Here is a 21454-nt window from a genome sequence, read left to right on the forward strand (position 1 = left end):
AATTCCATTACTGTCATAACAAGAAAACTAAAAGAAGTCAAGTCTTCAACGAGGGCCCACTGCCCAGCTTTTCTGGTCCGCCATAATGTTTGCTATGAACTACTTATAGCTTAAAAGTAACCTCTCAACTTCAGAAGCAAAAACAGCATAACAATCTTAAAAAAATACGAAAGGTTGCCGCTCGAACTTGAAACTGCGCATTTACTTCCGCTGCTTGATGAAAAACATGCCTGCAACAATGTCGTTAGTGAGTACAGCGCATTGTGAGCCCGGCTGACCAAATAATTGGATCAAATTGGTAAATAAAATGTCAATGGAAATAAAGCTAGGCGCACGAGAAAACATGCCCCTTATAACTAACCAGAATCCAATGACGGAGCGCTGGAGCCGGCACATTTGGTCCGAGCTGAAGCTGCCGAGCACTTCACTCAATAGCCGGGTCCGGTAACAAAATACTCAACCGGAGCCATAATCACGAAGGAACCTGGTTATTTTTTTAGGGGCTGCACAACTCTGGCGCCAACTTTATAAGAACATGACCCATGAAATTAAGGGAAATAGTTCGTCTCCTAAAAAATAATTTTGCTGCGACATTTCTTGCATAAATTATCTGACCGTTAGGCACTCCACTGCGTTATGCATGCATATGACACCAAAAGGACACCATTAGCGAAACGGTGGGCGTTAGAGCACTTCATGGGCCGGATAAATCCGTTATCCACGGATAAATCCGCGGACCGGATAGGATTGGATTCTAAATTTGTTAAAAAAGAACGGATATGGGCGGGCCGGATTTGGGAATTGAAGGTTGAACCCGGATCAAAACGGATCAAAATTTTAACATTCAACATTGAAGTTAAAAATTGATACCTAGTTTACCAATGTGGTGATTTTCATGTGGTTTTAGGTTTATAAGCATGGTTTTTGGAACCATGATGGTCTGTGAGATGTATGGCTGTCTGGTCCCTTAGATTGAATTTGTTAGTCCAGTTGTGGGAGAAACCAGTTATTGGTGAAACGGATTATTACGGATATTTTTTGGAAGTTTGGCTGCAATACGGGCCATGGGTGGGCCGGATTCTGATATTCAAAGAAAGGCGGATAATGGGCGGATCTGGATATGACTTGCCGGATATGGGCCGGGCCGGATCCTAAAAAGCCTATCCGTGAAGTGCTCTAGTGGGCGTTATTTAGCAGTAAACACAGTCATCCACATTATATCATTTACTGTTACATAATGTTCTCGCAATCGCCGCAAAGGCTAGATGTATTTGCCGGAGCTGAGAGCGTTAGCTGCTTGATGTCCCGCGGTAAATAAGCCGTGGAAGACCAGCTGTGCGTCACGCTGGTGCCCACATTCGATCGATCTCCACCTCGTGTTTCACCGAAGTCGAGTCGATACGCCGCCGCTGGCTAACCCATCGGCGGAGACGATTACTTCCCTCGAAAAGTAATGTCAAGATGTTTGCCGAGGCAATGGGAAACGTAGACCAATCACCGTATCCAAGAAGAGCTCCAATAACGCTGTTCGCTTGGCTGCCTATTGAGGGTTACCAAAAACAAGCCTTTTACAATAACCCGCCGTACTTATGTCAATATGAGCTCGGAATTAACGAGCGGCAGATGTTGAAAGAAGTACAACAATGGCGCAGGTCACATGCCGTCTTCACGTGTGCAGCACTAAACCGCAACATTATTTTTATAAATCAAACTCGCTAGAATCCTGAGCTCAGACCTCATGGCCGATGTTTTTAGTAAAATACCTACACCTTGGCAAACAACCCTGCTATTTTCGCGATGCCAGCTTGAAAATATATTCACCAAGCAATGCCTAAAGAATGAAAATTTTAACTCATTACACCTGCAGATCAATTCAAATTCATATATTAGGTACTTACGATGATAACTTATGATGGTCGTTCTATTTGTGAGTGCTACTGAAGTCTCTGGGCCTCGTGGGGACCTTAGCGCCACCTGGCTCTACAGCGCCACCTACGAATCTGAGCTAGGTCACGGGACGCCAAGCGCCGGACCCCGAACGCTAGCCCAGCGCCACCTAGGCAGACTACAGCGCCACTTGGCCGCTGCCTGAAGCGCCACCTGGCAGTATAAATTACACGCCTTTACAGCGCCATCTACAACCACTGTGGGGCTGAGCACGGCCCTAGGGTTACAAGGTGCAGTTACGAAAGACACCACGTCGCTGCTCCAATCCTTTCATAAACTTTTTACTTTTGGTTAGCTTATCCATTTTATTTTATCAGAAAATTTGGGCTCGTTTTGTGGTGAAACTTCACTAGCTAGTGGTAGCCCAAGGGTTTGGATTTTGATATCAGAAATGGGCATCCCATCTTTCCTGCATCTTCCTGACCGATGCATTCTCATCCTAGACATCTCTATTCCGGGTTGATGGTTACCCCACTCAGGCACTGGTGAGGGCTCACTGCGGCTCTCATGAGAGCATAGCCCTCTATAGTGTGACCGTTTGAGCATCTGGGTGCGCCTTCCGCAACGTGCGCCTTCAAGCCCATCCGTCGAGTAAAAAACACAGTCATCTTCCAAGACTGTCTGGCAAAAAATTCTCAGGAATTTGTCACCACTGAAAGGGTGGCGAGCTACTTGGCAATAAAGTAAATCAGGATATGTCATGAAGCCAGCATAATTTCCCTTCCTAGAAAACGCAATCAGAATCCGTTTTTTAGATGCTCATGCCCGTTAGTGACATCGTCTCTACAATCAACATTTACGCTATTAAATTGAATACAAATATATGAACCGCGATTAATACCTACCCATCATTGTTTTTATTCTGGAAGCAATTGTAAAGCCATTTGGAAATAAGCCGGTCTAATGGTGCCTCGCCACGGTACCAACTAAGGCAGATACTGCGATAAAATCATCATCTGCAACGGAAATTGTCACATTGGTATCGGTAACCGATCGTCGCCAATCAACAAAGGATTGCGGCCACAAAGCCGCAAAACGGCACCAGCAGTTCGTCATTCGGAACAAAAACGGACAGCAAAGTCTTAATACTGAGAACGGCTGGCACCAATTGTCCTCAGCTCATTGTTCCACGGCGTACGAAAAGTGGACTTCACTCACAGCGCGCTGAAGGCATACCATGACGACGTCTAGGTAAATCATGCGGGCATAGGAAAAGGCCTTGACAAAGCATTATCGGTGCTGGTCGCACACCGGAAAAGATGTGCACACTGGCCCATCACCAATAAAGCGCACTAATTCATTAGTGTCCTGTCGTGTGACACCGCTAAAACACCGTTCGACCGCTGCCATTGCAACCGTTCCTGTCTGTGGCATCGTGTAACCCCATAAATAGTCGGATCACTGGAGTGCAGAGTCTGTAGTGGGAGCAATTTGGACGCGATGTCTACGAGGCATCGAGGAGCCGATTTGTTCAGTCTCTCACAGCGCGGTGCGCGAGGGAGGCGTGCCGGTTTGGTTCGCCGGCACAGAGCACACATACCATAATTTAGTAGTGCACGAGCGAGCGATGATGACGAGAACTAGGGACGGTGAGACGGAGCCACGATACGAAGCAGAAGTGGACAGGTTGCAGCTGTCTTTGGGACACCAACTGCGCTGTCAGCTAAGCCCTTCACTACTCAGCATCGCACGGAGACCACCTATTCATACGGCGCGGTCCGATCATACGACGCGACGCCCGATTAGCGAAACCCGCGACTGATCTGTCCTATAAACGGATCCATCATTCATGAGCGAAAAACGCATTCGCGCCGACACCCACCTCCAGTGGGCATGGCGGCGGGTGCGGGCCACGGCCTTGGTGCCAGGTCATCGACGACTATCGCTTATTTATATACAGATGTGCGACTGCGGCGGCCCGCGGCGGGGACAGGCATCGCGCTCGACGTCAGGTCTGGTGTTACACAATTAAAAACCGCAGAATTGTTGGTAAAAGCAGGGGCATGCATTTGGCTAAAATCACTCAGCTGACTGCATATCCAGTCAGATTACAACAGATATTCATGAACAGCATAACGATTAGCACTGGACATTTCTTTTCACTACATTCGATCATTGCTAATTACCTACGTAGTACGTAGTGCAACTGGATATCTTGATAAGCCATAGGTATTATTGGCAACGTCAGTTTGCATAGTATTTGGCGTGCTTCCAATCGAGCCGTGTGACCAATTATGCCCTAAAATATTGACAAAATCTGAGTATTGATGCTCACCATATTTCTATAAGTATTAGCCTCATTTAAATCCATTTACGTTCCAGGGCAATTCATTTGTCCACATCGATCAATTATAAATGCTAATACCGAACCCACCAAAAACTGAAAGTGAACTGTCCACATTTATCTCGGCAGGGACCGTAACGTTTTCATTCGGTAATTGCTCCGAGTTCATTAGTTCAAGGCAGCCATGGGGTCTCTTTGGAACGGATGAATAAAATCTGCGCTGAGAAATGACTTCACATTTCACAAAGAGCGATTACAGCGGCATAACACAAGGCACAATCGCTGCCAGGTGCTATGAGCGGGCCCACAAACGATGACAAATCCTCCGTTGTATAATTCCGGCCGACTGCTCAGGGGCGCGGCACCTGTTAGCGGGGCACCACATGGTGGAGACATCTCATCAAGCCGCTCGACAGCCACGCCATTTATTATCGTTGCGCACTGGGGCTCCGCGAGGCACGCGCTCGATACTCGCTCCCGGCGTCTATGAATGGAGACGGAGCTCGGCGCCGACACGGCTATCAAAACCGGTTCAGACGGGTACATCTCACGCACATATCGCCGGCGGCGGTGGTCAGCCGTTTAAAGGCCCGGTTCAAACCGTATCCGGCAGCGTGCCGCGCTCGGCCCGTCAGCTGACGGCTCGTGCCGCGGGCTGCGGCGCGGCGGCCGCGCACGCCGCGGCCTTGCGGTCAGTGAGACGCGCACTGTGAGAAAGTCGGCCACCGCCGGCACCTCGGCATGCAGCGGCCCATCCCCGGCCCGGCCAACACCTGCCCGCTGCCTCCGAGTGCTGGCGCCCCCAGCCCAATCCGACCAACTGGCGCGCAGGCCTTGTGCCGCCCGGCGCGGCGGTGGGGAGGCCTTGTATGACGTTCAACAGTGAGCAACTTGACACGACACCGACCACAAGCGGCTTTAGTTAAGCAGCTTGAGGGAGGTCACTCACCGAAGCGCGAAAGAAATGAACAAGGTGCTCGAGATGAAAGAGGCCAACAAAGCACGGGGATTTGATACCGAGAACGGCGGTTTCTGGGCCGTATACAGGACTACATATCACGAAAGTGTACAGTTCGTACGGGATACGGCTTTTAGAAACGCGAGTCAGCACTGCCTTCAAGTCAAGCAGACGTGGTGCCTTAAGACCCAAATTATTCTCTCCCTGAAGTAATCACGATTCATGCAGGGCGCAAAACGGGACAATCCTTAACAGGAGCCTATGTAAGCCAGTTTCGAGCCGTTACGATAGGCGCAGCAGCCGTTTGATGGAACCAGCAGCAGCTGGGCTGTCAGCCGGGTCCTTCAGCTTCTCAGCAGTGACGGCCAGCCCACCCGGCCGGCCACCCAGGCGCCTCAGATCAGCGCCGCTCCCCTCCAGTGGTAGAAATAAAGCTAGGCGGCTCGTCCGTCCACCCAGGACCGATTCTCTTCTCCCCCGGGGAGAAAGAGAGCCTCTCTTCTTCCCTATCCCGCGGGCTGGAGAAGGAAGGCCGGTCCTGGGAGCCGCCATGAGCCGACGGGACGCGCGCGACACCACCCCCGGCACACTATTAGCGCCTCATCTCTGGCAGCAGCGAAAGTCGGCCCGGGGTCGGCCGCCAAACGCGATTGGGGCTCGAACTTGGTCTCGCTAGGTTCCCCGCGCTGTTATTTTTACGACTGTTCCAGTCAGTCACTTTCACACTGCCCGGGTTACTTGCTGGGGCTCGGTAGCTGAGGGATTGTAATAGGAAATCAGTGGGCAAAATCGTTTACAACATCGACTTGAGAAACTGGAAATGTCAATGTGATCTAATGTGTGTGCAAAGAAAGTGAAATTCTGTCACTGTTTACGTGTACTTACAGTGTACACAAGCGAAACTACGCTTGCAAACACGTCCGCTTAAAAGTGAAATTACTCACCTTGGGTATGTACAGTTTCTATACGTGATGGGTTTAAATACAGCGGCAAATATGAATGGTGCAATCGGCGGTGACCTCAGGTGTGACAGTAGGCCCTCTTATGACTGCGGCTGTGCTGATTATGATGTCCCGGCCCCTGACACTTCCTCAGAGCTCATACACCATATTTGTCGGCACCATTGTCGGCACGTTGCCGGCTCATCTGTTTGACCGAGTGTGATTGAGCTCACTAATATGGCCATTTACGTCACATCACGTTCGATCGGCGGCGCGGTCTCTGAGTCAGAGGACCGCGTCCGCCGCGGTCGGCCGCGGACCTTGGCTGGCCGCCCCGAAGGTCGGCTCTCAGTTTCGACAGCCGCCCACGCTGATATTAGTGGCCAAACACTGCGGGCGGGGCCGGGATATTCCGAAATCGACGGCGACTCGCCGCGCCGGAAGCGTCGTTCTCGGTTCCCGGGCCCGATGCCTGCAGCTAATCAGCCTCTCTGACCGGCCGTGAGCGCACGGAGGGCTGAGCTGAGCTCAGCGCGGCTATAGTTCACCGCGCTGAGGTCAGCCGCTCAGAGATCAGCGTCCGATGCTGAGGTCAGCGCGTGCACCTGGGAACTTTCTTCCTGAGGAGCTGCCGCCAGCCGCACGTCACACCTGAGCGTGACGTGGCGATCTAACGCCTGCCGCGCACGGTATCACCGATAGCGTAACGCCTTTTATTTTCATTTAGTTGAGTAGGTGCTTCGGCCCTTACAGGCCATTGCGCACCGTGTGTGTTCATATTATATTAGAAGTAGAGAGAGAAAGAGTGAATCAAAATAAGATGACCAGCCTACAATCGATGGAGTAGACCTATTTGAACGAGAAAAGAGAAGAGAAGTTGAAGTAACCCAGGATGATCGTCGCCTAAGACAACGTGTAATGACAATGTGATATCATGTGCTCGACAGTAATCTTGTATGTGTTGACGTTCTGTGATATATTTCCTACAATCTAGCAAGATGTGTTTGATGTCCAATACTACTCTGCATTGATGGCAAGTAGGTCTTGGTTGGTGAGCAAATATAAAGTTATGAGTGAGATGGGTGTGTCCGATGCGCATCCTTGTTAATACTTTTTCTTCTTTTCTGGAATGACGATTTGATGATGACCAATTACGTATGAGTGGCTTAATTCTATGTAATTGTGTACCAGCTCCGTCTATGTCCCAAAGGCGTTGCCAGTAACTGTAGCAATGGTACGTAATGGAGGCACGAATGGAACAGTAGTCATATGGAGTCTCAGTTATGTGTTGCAGTGTTAGGGCCTGCTTGGCAAAGCGGTCTGCTGTCTCATTGCCGCTAATTCCACTATGTCCAGGCACCCATAAAAATCTAATTTCGGCTTCTCTCTCGATGAGTTGTTGATGTATATCCAGTATTTTTAGGTGTATGTGCTGTGTGATATCTGGTCGTTGAAGACTTAATATTGCTGACTTTGAGTCAGAGCAAATACATGCTTTTTGAATATTGTGCTGCTTAATAAGCTGAAGAGCATGGGATATTCCGTACAACTCTGCATAGTGTACGGTTAAATCGTTCTGTAGTCTCAACTTTGTTTCTGGAAGTGTGGAAGCAAAAATGCCGACGCCGACCGTGTTGTTTAACTTGGAGCCGTCCGTAAAAACAAATTGGAAGTGAGGAAAAGCCGCCTGGTACTCGAGAAATGTTTGCTGTATCTCATCTGCAGAAAAGGTGTGTTTTTTATTTGCGAGCAGAAAAGAAGTACTAAGAGGCCGAGCCGTCCAAGGGGATATGAAGAATTGGGGGAGGGGTGTGATGCTGGGTAATACATATCCAATGTCATCCTGGTACTTTTTTACCCTGGAGGCGATGGTGAGTCCCGTTCGTCTTTCGCATCTGCCAAGATAACTAAAGTGCAGCCTTGGCAGAACAGATGTTGATGCATAAGTGGCATGAGCTGGATGTTGTTTGATCTTTGTGTAATATCTGAGTGTAAGTTCTATCCTTCTGATGTGTAGTGGAAGAATGTGTGCCTCAACTTGCAATGAGTGGATGGGTGAGGTTCTCATTGCACCTAACGCTAATCTAATAAAGTTGTTTTGGACTGTCTCTAATTTGAGCAGGTTCGTTCGACTTCCTGCGGCGTAAACGACGGACCCGTACTCTATTATTGGTAAGACTATTGTTTTGTATAGGCGGAGCAGCGTAGATCGGTCGGCACCAGAAGCCGCACCGGTAAGACAGCGAAAAAGATTAAGTCTTTTCTTGCATTTTACTTGTATGTGTTTTATGTGGTGAGTCATAGACAGCCTCCTGTCTAGAACTACTCCTAAAAACTTGAAGCTCGAGACAAGCGGGATAGGCACATCATTGAGCTGTGGATGATGCGTGAGTTCGAGTCTATTGTTTTTTGTGAATATCATAAACGCCGATTTTGGTGCAGAAAATTCTAGGCCATTTGTTCTGGACCAGCGTTCGATTACATTTAGGGCACCCTGCAGCCGCTCCACGCCTATATCAGGGTCCCTAGATGTGCACCAAATAGCGCTATCGTCTGCAAATAAAGAGAAAGAAATATCGGAAGGAATGCCATCAAATAAATCGTCGATCATGATGTTGAATAGCGTTGGTGAGAGGCAACTGCCTTGAGGGAGGCCGTTTTCTAATTCGTGGTAAGTAGAAAAAATGGAACGGTGCTTGACTTGAAATCGCCTGTTTTGAGAAAGAAAGTTAAACAAGTAATGTGCCAGATGGCCCTTGATGCCAAGTCTTTGAAGTTTGGACAACAAAGCTGGCTTGTGAACCATATCAAAAGCATTCTTGATATCGAGAAATATTGCTGTGGTGTGTTCCTTATTTTTATATCCTTTTCGAATAGCACTTTCGAGTCGAACTAAATGATCTACTGGAGAATGTTGTTTACGAAAACCGCATTGGTACTTGGAGAGTTTGCTATGCTTTTCGAGGAAGTAAATGAGTCGCTTGGAAACCATTCTTTCTAACAGTTTTCCCAAACAACTACTCATGGCGATCGGACGATAACTATTAGGATCATAGCGAGCCTTTCCTGGTTTCAAGAGAGCGACAATTATACTGTTCTTCCAATCTTCTGGAAATAAGTGGCCAGAGAAGAGGTCATTAAATGTTTGAAGAATATAAAGCCTTGAATGTTCTGAAAGATGGCGAAAAAATGAGTAGTGTAGTTTGTCGGGTCCAACAGACGTGTTCCCGGCTGAGTGTATCGCATCATTGAATTCATGCATTTTGAAAGGAGCATTATACTCTTCGTTGTTTTGAGAATTAAACATAGTAGGGTCAACTTCGAAAAGTTGACGTGCAGTGTTAAGAAAATCAGGACGGTATTTTGCGTTAGAACTGGTATGTGCAATGGTTTCTGCTAGACAATTAACCACATCTTGAGGATCACTAATCGTATCCCCAGTTCCCGGTAGCCTGAGCATAGGGAATGTTGCACTGGAATGTTTTCCGGAGAGGCGACGAACTAAAGTCCAAATCCTACTCAGTGGAGTAGAAGAAGTAAAAGACGAAAGAAAACGTTGCCAGGAGTCTCGCTTTGCTGTTTTAATAACTCTCTTTGCGTTTGCGCGTTCCCGATTTCGTCTTATCAATGCATCATCTGTGCGATGTCGCAGATAGGCGCGAAAAGCTCTTTTCCTTTTAGCTATGGCTTGACGGACAGCAGAGGTCCACCACGGCACAGCTTTACCTGTAGTGGGTGGTTTCGTAAGAGGAATGCATTGTTGTGCAGCTGATATGAGAGTTTCTGTTATATATGAAATTCCATCCTCCGGATGAGCAAAGCGTTCTTGGTGTTGGAACTCGCATAACTCAGTGAATTTGAGCCAGTCTGCTCTGTCCAAATTCCACCGAGGAACGAACGAACCTATTCCAGGAACTGGAAAACAGAATCGAAGAGAAATGGGATAGTGATCACTATCATGTATGTCGCTATCAACAGACCATTCGAACCAAGTGGCCAGGGACGGAGAAGAAATGGTCAAGTCAATGGCAGATTCGGTGTTGTGTGATAAGTGAAAGTGTGTTGGCTGATTGCAGTTTAACGTTACTAATCTATTCATGTCCAAGAAGTCTTCGACTATTTTCCCTCTGTGATCTAATGCCTGTTCATCCCACCATTCTGGACTGTGGGCATTAAAATCACCAAGTAGAAGAAATGGATTCTGAAACTGGTTGATGAGATGGTTAAGCTGTCTAAGAAGATCCGTGTCATCCAGATCCGGAGGAAGGTAAAGACTACAAATATCGATGTTCCTGTCGTTGATATACATGGTACAGGCAACGGCCTGTAAATCTGTTTGGATATCAAGTAAACTGTGTGTGTAATCATTTTGAATGTAAAGCGCCACACCACCGTGTCGGCGCTCTCCATAGAGCTCATCGTGTCTGTATAATGTGTAATTAGAAAGTTGAAAATTATACTGATCGGTTGGTAAAAACCAAGTTTCTTGGAGAGCAATAAGTACCGGAGTAAGTACCGAGAAGAAGTTTTTTATTTCGGCCCACTTAGAAAGCAGGCCACGACAATTCCATTGCAGCATGGTGTGCGGATTCATGATTGTGGACGCGAAGATCTTCCACGGCTGGGCGAGGCCCAGCTCGACGCGCGGTTACGCCCCATCGCCACCCGAACCGGTGGTCGTGGCTGGCGATCTTTGGACTGTTCATCCGTGTGATGGGAGGGTTTTGGGCGAGCGCCACTCGATCTCTGGACTTTTATCCAGCCAGTGGAGCGGCTTGCTCCAACAGACTTTGCCTTCTGCGCAATCTCGGGAGAGACAGCTGGCTGGGAGTCAGGAGAGGACGGCATCTGTTCATCAGGGACTTCAGATGTCTGAGTCGTGCTCGTGGTGGCGATCGGTTCGGGGCTCAGAGGCCGCAGCAGCTCCAGAGGAGGTAGCGCGGCGATCGGCTCAGTCTGTGTGCTGGAAGAGGTTGTCTGGGTGCTGGCAGCCTTAGCGTAAGTCCTACCGGGTGTTGGTGTTTTGGTTTGGGCTTCCACGCGACGGCGGGCCTCGGGGTAAGAGATGTCGGCTTTGGCTTTGAGTTCACAGATGCTTTTTTCTTTTTTCCAGGTCGGGCACTGAGAGGATGAGACTGTGTGGTCTGGGCTTCCGCAGTTGAGGCACGAGACAGGGGAAGTGCAGGGAGAACCCTCGTGGGGAGCCTCACCACACTTGGGGCAGCGAGCAGTCTGCCGGCAGGAGGAGCTACCGTGTCCAAAGCGTTGACATTTGTAGCAGCGAAGCGGGTTCGGAACAAAGACTCTGACATCCTTCTTTAACCAGCCAATCACGATGCTTTCCGGCAGAGTGGTGAAGTCGAAAGTGAGGACTAACAGACTCGTGTCGCGTCGTTGGCCATCACGGAACGTGGTCAGACGTCGGATGTGGGTCACCCCGTCCCCTCTGAGCTCGGACAGGATCTCGTCTTCGGTCATATGGCGGAGTTCGGGAGCGAAAATAGTTCCTTTGCAAGAGTTCCGAGCGTGGTGGAGCGAAATGGTGACCTTCTTGCCGCAGAAAGAAGTTGTCTTCAGGAGCGCCTTGGTGTGTTTGCGTGAGTTCGTTTTAATGATCAGAGTACCGTTCGCCGGCGCCTCGATGTCTACATCGCATGGACCGCATATGGCGTCTACCTGTTTTTGTGGCCAGAACACGTTGATCTTCCGGAAGGAAACTTCACTATCGCAAGGCTTAACGACCAGGTAAGAACCGTTCGAAGCTAAGTAAGGCTCGTCAGAAGAGCGATCAGCGGTGGCACAGGCAGGTGCGTAATCAAAGTTCGTGCGCGGGTCAGAGCTCCGGGAGTGGTCGTTGGACGGGCGAGGGTCAGAGATCCGGGCGTGGTCGGCAGACAAGCGAGGGTCGGAGTCCAGGGCGGGGTCAGAGGTCGAGCAAAGGTCAGGGGTCCGGGCGTGGTCGGAGGACGAGCGAGGGTCAGTACCGGGTAGGGCAGCCGAGGGGTGGGTGGAGGAGGGAGGGGTAACGGTTGGGCGGGAGTCGGTTTCCATGGAGGCAGGAGCAGGGTCAGGAGAGGGATTCGAGACGGGAGGAGAGTCGGTGTCAGAGTCGGAGCAGGAATCAGAAAGCGGGCGCTGACGGCGCCGCTTCCCCATGATGGGGCAAACGGAAGTTGCGTGTAGGCAGTGAGGAGTCAAGGATGGGGACAGTTGGTATCAACGGGGAAGATGGAAGTGCGTGCGCGAGGAGAGAGCTCAAACAGTACCCGTGAAATGCCAGCAATAGCAATATGCTAACGATCACCTTAGCCTGTGTGAGCGTAACGCCGTGTGCATTAACGTTTTGTTCACTGTGTGGTGAGGAAACAGGGGACGTCACAGAGGTCCTGATATGTAGAGTGGCCAACACAGAAAGACAGCCGGCACAGGCTCAGTAGACAGGCCAAGTGACTGGCGTGGATCGCTGAGGGATGGAGGGCCCAACAGCAGAGACCCACCGCCTCGATGAGCCGTGCCACTGCAGAAGTGAGCTGTCGAGCTGTGTTCCAGTGTTCCGGTGGGATGTGTTCCGCCAGTCCACCCTTCGGAGGCGAACTGTGCTCCGGTGCTCACAGTGAGGTATGCTAATCGTGAGCTGATTCGTCACAGTTGCCTTGGGTACTCACCGGTCCGCTGAAGTAAGCTGGCAGAACACATCGCTGGTCGTCCAGCCGGCTGTTCTGCAGGCGCGCCAACAGCTCGATAAAGTCCTGTGGATCGCTCTGAAACATCACAGAAACATAGTGTCAATGTAGGATCACAGCAATGCAGGCGAGTCCTAAACGCTTCAATCACGCAACTAATGCGCGAAAACATAGGCAGTCCGGTTTGAGCTCGTCTGGCTAGTATGTGCAACGCGATGGTACAGATATATCCACTTTTTAGAGTTACATAACAGGATACAGATAAGTCTATCAAGTTTTTCAATACCTTAGCGTTCAGCGAGAATTGGACAAGGCAGGGACGAGACGCAGGAATGCTTTGAGTCTACCGTGTTTAACGTGAGAAACCAAGAAATGCCAAACAGCTAAATGACAGAGGCATCTCGCAATGTAAGTAATACATCATTCGCTGTCAGGACAACTAGGAAATCGGCAATAAAACCGCTACTCAAATCGGATAACAAGCACGTACACCTGTTCTCGTCTGGTGAGATTAATGAAATGTTTTGCAACCGGTACGTTTGGTCTGACGTGAAGCAATGCATCATGAACCTGTGCTAATGTAACAGCTTCTCGGTGGATGATGGCATGAGATGATGCATCGGTAAGAACCATGAGTCGACGTAACAGCTCAAACATTCGTGCGATAGTAACACCGTCGGCTCGCGACCGAATTATTTGTGCAGCCATGCCTGCTGCCAAAATCCCAGCCCTTTGAACAGTCGGCCGAGGCTGGCTCACATTCTGCTCATTTTTTCATTGAGCTGACGTGAAGTCCTGGAAGCGACGCGTGCAGCCCGATTGCGTGCCTATTGGTGCAGCCGGTAATTGGCCTGCTGCAGGTGATTTTCGTGCGGCTGTCGCTAACGCGACCGGTGTCCGTCACTTCCCGGTCCGATCCTCCGCGCCGCTCAAGGCCTATTCAATTATGACACGTCAATTAGTTTTTGCGCCAAAGGTGCTTCAAAACGTGATATAACAGGCAAGTTAGCAGAGTCCAACAGTAGAATGAGGGGAAGCGAGAAACGGTAAACCTGCGGCAAATTACCTTCCGAGAAGACCCACGTCCCACAGGCAGCCTGGATCCAGGCGTCTCCCGAAAGCCTGACGGAAAGCTGCATAAGGCACAACAAAACACATCGTAGCATCGCAGATTCTCAGTAATGGCTCGATCGGACGGGAGACAAATGTCATTGGCGCATTGTGCAATCGCTTCTGTCTAAGGTCGACCTTCGACGAATTGTAATGACGGCACTATGTCCAAGCTGAATCTGCTGTCTCCGGTCAACAACAGACGCCATCCTCAGAACTCATCCTTGGCAACACGCCGGTCCGTGATCCCCTGTGGTCTGACCGTCCAGTCCGGCCATGCTGCGGGGGCCTCCGGCCATGGACTGCCCGAGGCTCCTCTCGCGCTGTGTGTGATTTTCTGACACCTCTGCTGCCTCCGGCCCGCCGTTTCCCAGTCAACCTTGGCGTGATCGTTACGTGCCCTCAGGCGCGGAACGGCCGACAGTTCCGACTGGCTGGGTCGACAGGATGGGAGAGACAAACCGCCGAGACGGGAACGGAGACGGAGAAGGAGACAGAGGAGACGGAGACGGAAACGGAGAGGGAGAAGGAGACGGAAACGGAAATGGGGAGGAAGACGGGGACTTCACAGAGATGAAGATAGAGACAAGGAGCAAGACTAGAGAAGACGATCTGTAGACGCAAGCAAGACGTACTAAAAGAGACTGATATGAAACAAGAATTAACGTCTGACTGGCATATACGGAGACTAGGAAACTTACATGCGCAGAAGTAGATTTGGCTCCCTGACATAATCTACTCACTCCTCAAGGCGCTTTGAGCTTGAGGATAGGGGCAAACATAGACAAAACGAATGACAGTCAATAATGAATAATGATCACCATCTTGACAAAAGAAAGAGCATATGGACGGAAAACAGACAAGAGTGATTTACGAATAGGCGATGGATCACATCTAGACGGAGCTCGGAGGCAAATATGAAAAGCCATCTGCAGAGGCCGCTCGAGACTGCAGTTGCAGAAAACAAGCTCTTAGCAATGTTGCTAGCAATGTCGTCGTCCCTCTGTTCAGAGGGACGACGACCATCCCCGTCCATAACCCTGCAGCAGAAGACAGACCAGACCATATGTCTCCTCACCAGACGACCCCCCCCCCCCCTCCTCAGCAGGCTGGAGAAGACAGACGAGGGAGCAGACCACTAACCAGACCGAACGAGTGAATGCAACACGCAAACCTACTCAGCGGGAGAGTGGCGGGGGACAGCACCGACCAATGAACGGGCCGCTGACCCCAGCCGTCACCTCACGAGACTGTCAGCCGTGACGGCCGACCCGAGCACTCCACTGAGTTTCCAGAGTGTCTGATCACCGAGTGCCTGAGTGCCTGTGTGTCCTGTCTACTGAGGGCCGGGTGATTTTATGCGTCATGAGCCGCGTAATGCTGAACAAGAAGCGCCGAGCGGCGCCGCCGGACCAGCCGTTAGATAAAATCAGCAGTGACGACATTAGACACCAGCGGTCTCACGACGGAGACAGTTACGGCGCGCCGCAGAGACAGACGTGGCGCGCTGGGACAAAGTGGAGCGGCCAATACGGCGCCCGCGGCAAAGGAATCAACTCAGAGGCGTGTGCTGTTCTTTGTCTTTGCCTGCGGGCTACAGAAAAGGACTGTGTCTTCTAAATCGATAAATGGATAAAGACGGGATAGTAACTGTGTCAATTTTTGTCAATTTGCGATAAATCTGTGAAGCAAATATGTGATTACCACCGCTGAATAGTCGTTCTGAGAAGGTTCAGCAATTTCCTTTGAGTATCGATTAGCGGATTGAAAAAAAAAACAGCAAACGCAATGACGAATGTAAATGCTCCAAGGGTAAACAACCTATACGTTGCTTAGGTCGTTTAACATGATTCCTCGACCCCAACTTCAGGCGCCTTATACTCTTCAGGTTTTCATAACTTGATGTGGAATATTTTTCTAGGGCTTTGGCTAGCAACAACTTCATAAGATGAGATTATAAGATCTGGTTCACTCAGCTCGAAGGCTAGGAATGTGCACTGTGAGGCTTCGTGCGGTGGGCCTACACTGAACAGGAGAAATCAACCATGCATTAACAAGATCAACCGCAGACTACCAGGTCAACGAGATCCCACCACAACGGCGCCAGAGCCTCCATCGACGGCACCGAAACAAAGGCCACAGCCTAAAGCAGCCTAAAGCCAGAGGGTCGTGGCCCGGCCAATCTGCTTAAGGTTTCCCTCTGAACTCTCTTCTTCATTTAGCTACATTTCAGCAAGCTTAGTGAGGTCTATGAGAACAGCCAATTAGGACAAAACACGCAAAGTTAATTGCGCCGGTACTCAAGAGTTCAACGGTGTTATCGATGACAATCTGATAGAGCTATAACGGCTCGGTCGGCTCTAATTAGTCCCCCAGTCGGCGGATTATTAACACCTTTTCCGTGTCGGCTCATAGCAGTGAGGCAGAGCTGGCGTGTTACCGGCTCACAGACTGACGTGGCCGACTGGGCGGGGAAGACTGTGCCGTCCAGTCGGACCAGTACGCGTCTCGGTCAGTGACGCCGCAGATCAGTGTAAGAACCACTCTGGACGACAATGGCGGCAGCAGCAGACGGCCACCTCAATATCGCACCGCCGGCCCTCTGTACTTCCCACAAACCTGTTCCAATTGAGTGCTGACAATGCGAATATTCACACTAATGTGAAGGAAAGAGAAAAAGACTGACTATCTGCGGCTGGTGGCAGCCTTTTAGGCATAGTTGGACATAATGCTCCAATTTTTAGGAGGGCGGCAATCGATCACTGACGCATAAAGTTATTCTAGCATGAATGGAAATACAGCATAATAGGCGCTGGATCCTACTCGCCATGATCCTAAGCCGCCCATACTGTAGGACAACTAACAGTTCACCGGCTGCCACTACTGACACACTTCCCAACCGGCTGCCGCCAGTCAACTCCACAAAGAACTCGGACAAAACAGATTAGCGCCGACGAGCGCCGCCAATGCCAGCCCGAAAGCGGCCGGTTCCGGCTTCTTAAAAAGCGGCGATCGGCGCCCATTCAGAGGCAGATATCGACATTCTTCAGAAGCGGCGCCCGTGGCTGCGGCCGCGGCGGCGCGCGAGCAGCCCGCCACGGCCCGACCGGCACGACCTCCATCCCGCAGCTTTTCTAAATATTTCTCCTCGCTTTCAGACGCCGGCGCTGCCCAATAAAGCCCGTTATTGAAGATCCAGAGAGCTAATGGCTCACTAATGACCGCTATATGCACGCCTCTCGGTGACTAATTAATTGATAACATCTGCCAATTTGTCAAAGTCGTTTGGGGTTCCGCTGAAGCGCTCAAAGACGTCTGCCGGCGCCGGCTCGCCGCAAATCACCAGCCTTGGGGTTCACAGACCGCTCCTCAATAGCGGCCCGCACAGTGCACACTCAGCGCGCTGCAGCGGTGGCGCCCACGCCGGTTCGTAATGAGCTCGGCACATCCAGACGGAACTAACCTCCAACCTGCACTCAACGCACTTCTCACCGATCACTAACTCTCAGCTCAGCAGCTAGCCCAACTCTCCCCTCCCCGCGCCCACACCTGTCCTCCGGGACCCGCGCGGGAGATGAATTAATCGTCCGGAATTCGAGCGAGGCCGCTGAGGGCGCTGCACGGCCGCTGCACTGAACGGTGCGTCTCGGCGCGGCACCTCAGCCGCCGCCGGCCGACCCGCCGGGCACCGACAGAGGGCCATTTCCGGCCCGTCACGACCCCGTGTCACGGAACCACTTCACGCCAGAAACGTCTGCCCTCGCGCCTCCACTGGGAGGACAGACAACGAACAGAGTCGTGAAATTTTAAGTTAGACCAGCTTTATAGTCTGCTGGCCATCTCATTAAAAAAAAATCATTCATTTGATTCGCTGAAGCATGATTCATGCCATTGTGATACTTCTGCATGGCTTTGGATGATATTTATCAGCATTGGCAGATTTTCTGCCATCCACGGGAAATCGTGCCGATTCATTACGGCAGCACTGGCTTCCGCTCAGCTTTAGCTTCATCACGGTCGCCGGAGAAAGCCGACAATTAGCTCCTTAGCTCCAACGCCGAGCGTAGATGGTCCGTGACGGTCTCAATGGAGCGGCCTGGTTACTCACGGATAGACGGACCTGCAGGTGATGGTGGGCGGGGGAGGGTCGCCCCTGGACAGACGGACCGGACGATGGTGACTGAGGGAGCAGGGATAAGTGGAAGGATAAGAGTGGTGATATCCGTCGGTAGATCGTCATGGATGTGTTTCTATAGTTCGTTATTTATGAGACACACAGACACATGCACGGATGATGAGTTGGGGGAGGAGGGATAAGTGGGGAGTGGGTGAACGGGTGAATGGGTCAATGTCCGCTGCAGCTGGTGGGACTGGTGGACACCACGTGACCTGCTGACCGGCCAGGCACGTGGGAATGAAGTAGTCAAGTGAATGCATGACCTTTATGACTGACAGAGACTGCCGTGGCATTTGGCAACATGATTAGGATGGAATGAATCATGTGCACCATTCTTCCGGTCTGCTAATCTTGCTATTAATGACAAAATGCCAACGGTTTATCAATGACGAATAGACATGTTATTCCGTACCCAAATGAATGCACCAAGGCGAAAAAGCTTTAGAGAAATACAAATATTCAATATCGTGGTGGAGATATTTCAGTAGAGATCTCGCCAGCTGCCATGTCCAGAGGTCACTCCATCCCTTCTAGCTAGCCACTGTCTAATAGAACCCAAGTATCCAGTTTAGGCGGGCTTCCAAACGAATGAGCGCGCATGCATTGAAAACATTTACCTCTAATCCCAACGATAAGTGGTGCACTTCATCCTAAAACTGGAGCAATGCAGTAATCTGGGAGAGCCAGGTGTAATACTGCTCAGCCAATGCTTAGTGTTGCGCGCAAGATGACATCAGAGCACCAAGACAACATTCACATTTCATGGAAGCGCATCGTCTCATCATCTCAAAGCAGACCGCATAACAAATTGCGGCACGCTGTCATCGAGCAACATGCGATGGGTGCTCAGCTGAACAAACAACACACGGAACATTTCCTCGACTGATTGCCATCAGTTCATCTCCAGGTAATAGGATCAAGCAAAGCTGCACCCCACCCGACCGTAAAACGCGCGTGGGAACGACAATAAATGGCTAAGTGCAAACAATAACAGTTGCTTAGAGCTGAAAATGACTCAGAAATCATTCCACGACTGATTATACTAAAACTACTGAAAGTAAGTGTTTTTAATGTAATACAATACATTATTAGCATAGCTACCATGTCATAGCTGGTCTAATTCCCCCAGATCAGGCCCAATTGGGTGAGTTCTGTCTCGGTTCTCACGTCTGTCGAGCAGCGGTGAGTCACCGCCCGCAGAGGAGGCTGTCTGGCGGTCCCACGCCGGTGCTGATATCATCTGGACGGCGGCCACGTCACCGTCCGCGGGATAGATACACACGTGTGGGAGGCCACAGGGTCTCCCCCTCCCTGGTACTCGTCCCTCTAGGAGACCACGAGTCCCTCTCTCCCCCTCCCCCTGGCGTCGGGAGGGCACAGTCCCCACAGGGTCTCTCCCCTCCGTGCCCGCCGTTACCCTGCGCCAGGGAAAGTCCCTTCGTTTTTCGCCCTGCAGAGCCGCAACAACTTACTCTCCTTGCCAGTAACTAGGAACTTCCACAGATGCGGCATAATGACCTCACGAATGTATAACCCAGTGAACATTGCACTAGCTTTGTCATTGATCGATATGCTTGCAGCATAATAATATGCCCTGCAACAAAAGAACTATGTACATGGGCTCTTTATTCGAAGCTTGCATTCCGATTTCATTTGCAGTGACTTCCACTGACATTTGGATCAATCTACAATCAATACGTATGCTTCTGGCTTCTGCATCATTAGATATTTATACAATTAGCACAGTCATTAGCGGGATTCATAATTAAAAATCGATTGATAACATGAATTAATATATTAATGGAGAAATCAAAGAGAAACACACGACTAAGCTGGCCTATAGTTCCGACGATTTGAAATCGTTAGAAACGTCGTCATTGTCATCAAAATCTTTAGTGGGCAATAATACACGTCGCGTGGTGGAGTTATTATAAAAGTTCTGTCATAGAGGCATTGAGGAAGTTCTTGGGTTCGATGCAATGTCATTGAAAAATGTTGCATTTAACAAAGTTGCATTCAAAACAAAGGGATCAAGGGTAGAAACAAGAAGGAATGCTTCGAATGGCGTCACGCTCATCAAGCTAACAATGGAAAGGACAATCAACAGAAATCTCATTAAGGTTTTCAAACCCATTATTTTTGTACCCAGACAATGGCCTGTTTAGCAACGAGGTACTTAAATTGTCAAGGGATATGAAGTTCAATAAAACGACCGCGTATGGTCATTGGCCAAGTGATGGGTAGGTATATGATGAGATGCAACAGCAAGTGTCCCATGTCATCTCAGTGCATCTCGTCCCAGCGTGCAAGAAAAAGGGTTCTCGCCAGACAGCCACTGGCATGTCGCAACGACCGCAGTAGTCGGTATGCTAGCCAACAGTGGCATTACAGAACAGAAGTATCTACTTTTCCATCTCAGATGATGCATTATGGACCGGACATGCACGCTGTCTATCTCCCCTGGATCAAGTATCGTCGGTCGATCCCACCCACCCAACATGTGTCACCAGTGTGTCACCAACTTGTGTCACTGACGGCGGTGTGTGTCAGAACAGACATGTGTGACACGTTTGCGGTTATCTCTCAACCGAAATACGTCACCACTAGATTGTGTAGACATGTTGGTCATCCTAGACATGTGGCATGCATGGGTGTGGCTATGAATTTTAATTACATCAATGATGCTTTTTGAAGAAACCATAAGAAACAGTTCAATGTATGACTACCATGATTACAAACCTTACAAGAGATATCATGGATGATACAACAAAACTATCCATTATTTTCAGTCAGTCAATCAAACTCAATGCTCACAAAATGTCCCCAGCAGCACAACGACGAGTCACGACAATGATCAACCTCGTCACGAGTCCCGTCGCATCACGACGTCAATTGGGGATTTCCCTGTAACCGCCGTCCTTCTGCGGACTGTTTCCAGTGGTAGTCGTTCCCGGTGCCGGTATTTTTGGCACTGAACAGTGGACATGCCACTGCAGCCACGTATATAGCTCCCACGGGCATGCGCGTGTTGTGATAAGCCTGGCCACGTGCCGGTGATCACATCCGGGCGACTAACATCTCCGATTCCGATACACAGCCACAGCAATAACAGACGGCAAAAAGGACCTACAGACTGCATAGTTAGAGGGTCGATATCAACAGCAGGATGCCCGACAAAACATGTGTCCGTATCGGACATTCCTAATCACGAGCTGTGTGGAGTGATTAGTCGTTTTTTTCCGGTGGTCAGATCAGAGCGTGTCTGTTTGGTGACCTCGGCGGACAATCAATCAATGTGGTGACTAATGCAGACGAATTATGATAGAAAGCCAACACAGCCGGATCAGTCCAGGT

At 50.1% G+C, this 21454-nt stretch overlaps 1 protein-coding gene across 2 annotated transcripts in view; it reads right to left on the reverse strand.

Moving 5' to 3' along the window:
* The window catches only part of LOC122381727 (rap1 GTPase-activating protein 1-like), a 102890-nt gene that overhangs the window by 57008 nt on the left and 24428 nt on the right, over nucleotides 1–21454 (reverse strand). For both annotated transcript variants that reach the window (XM_043366260.1, XM_043366263.1), the window contains exon 3: nucleotides 12796–12891. In XM_043366260.1, the coding sequence (XP_043222195.1) occupies nucleotides 12796–12891 (96 nt within the window). The remainder of the gene's footprint in view (nucleotides 1–12795; nucleotides 12892–21454) is intronic.

The sequence above is a fragment of the Amphibalanus amphitrite genome, unplaced genomic scaffold (genome assembly GCF_019059575.1).
Source record: "Amphibalanus amphitrite isolate SeventyFive unplaced genomic scaffold, NRLGWU_Aamphi_draft 000126F_arrow, whole genome shotgun sequence".
NCBI classification, from domain to species: Eukaryota; Metazoa; Arthropoda; class Thecostraca; order Balanomorpha; family Balanidae; genus Amphibalanus; species Amphibalanus amphitrite.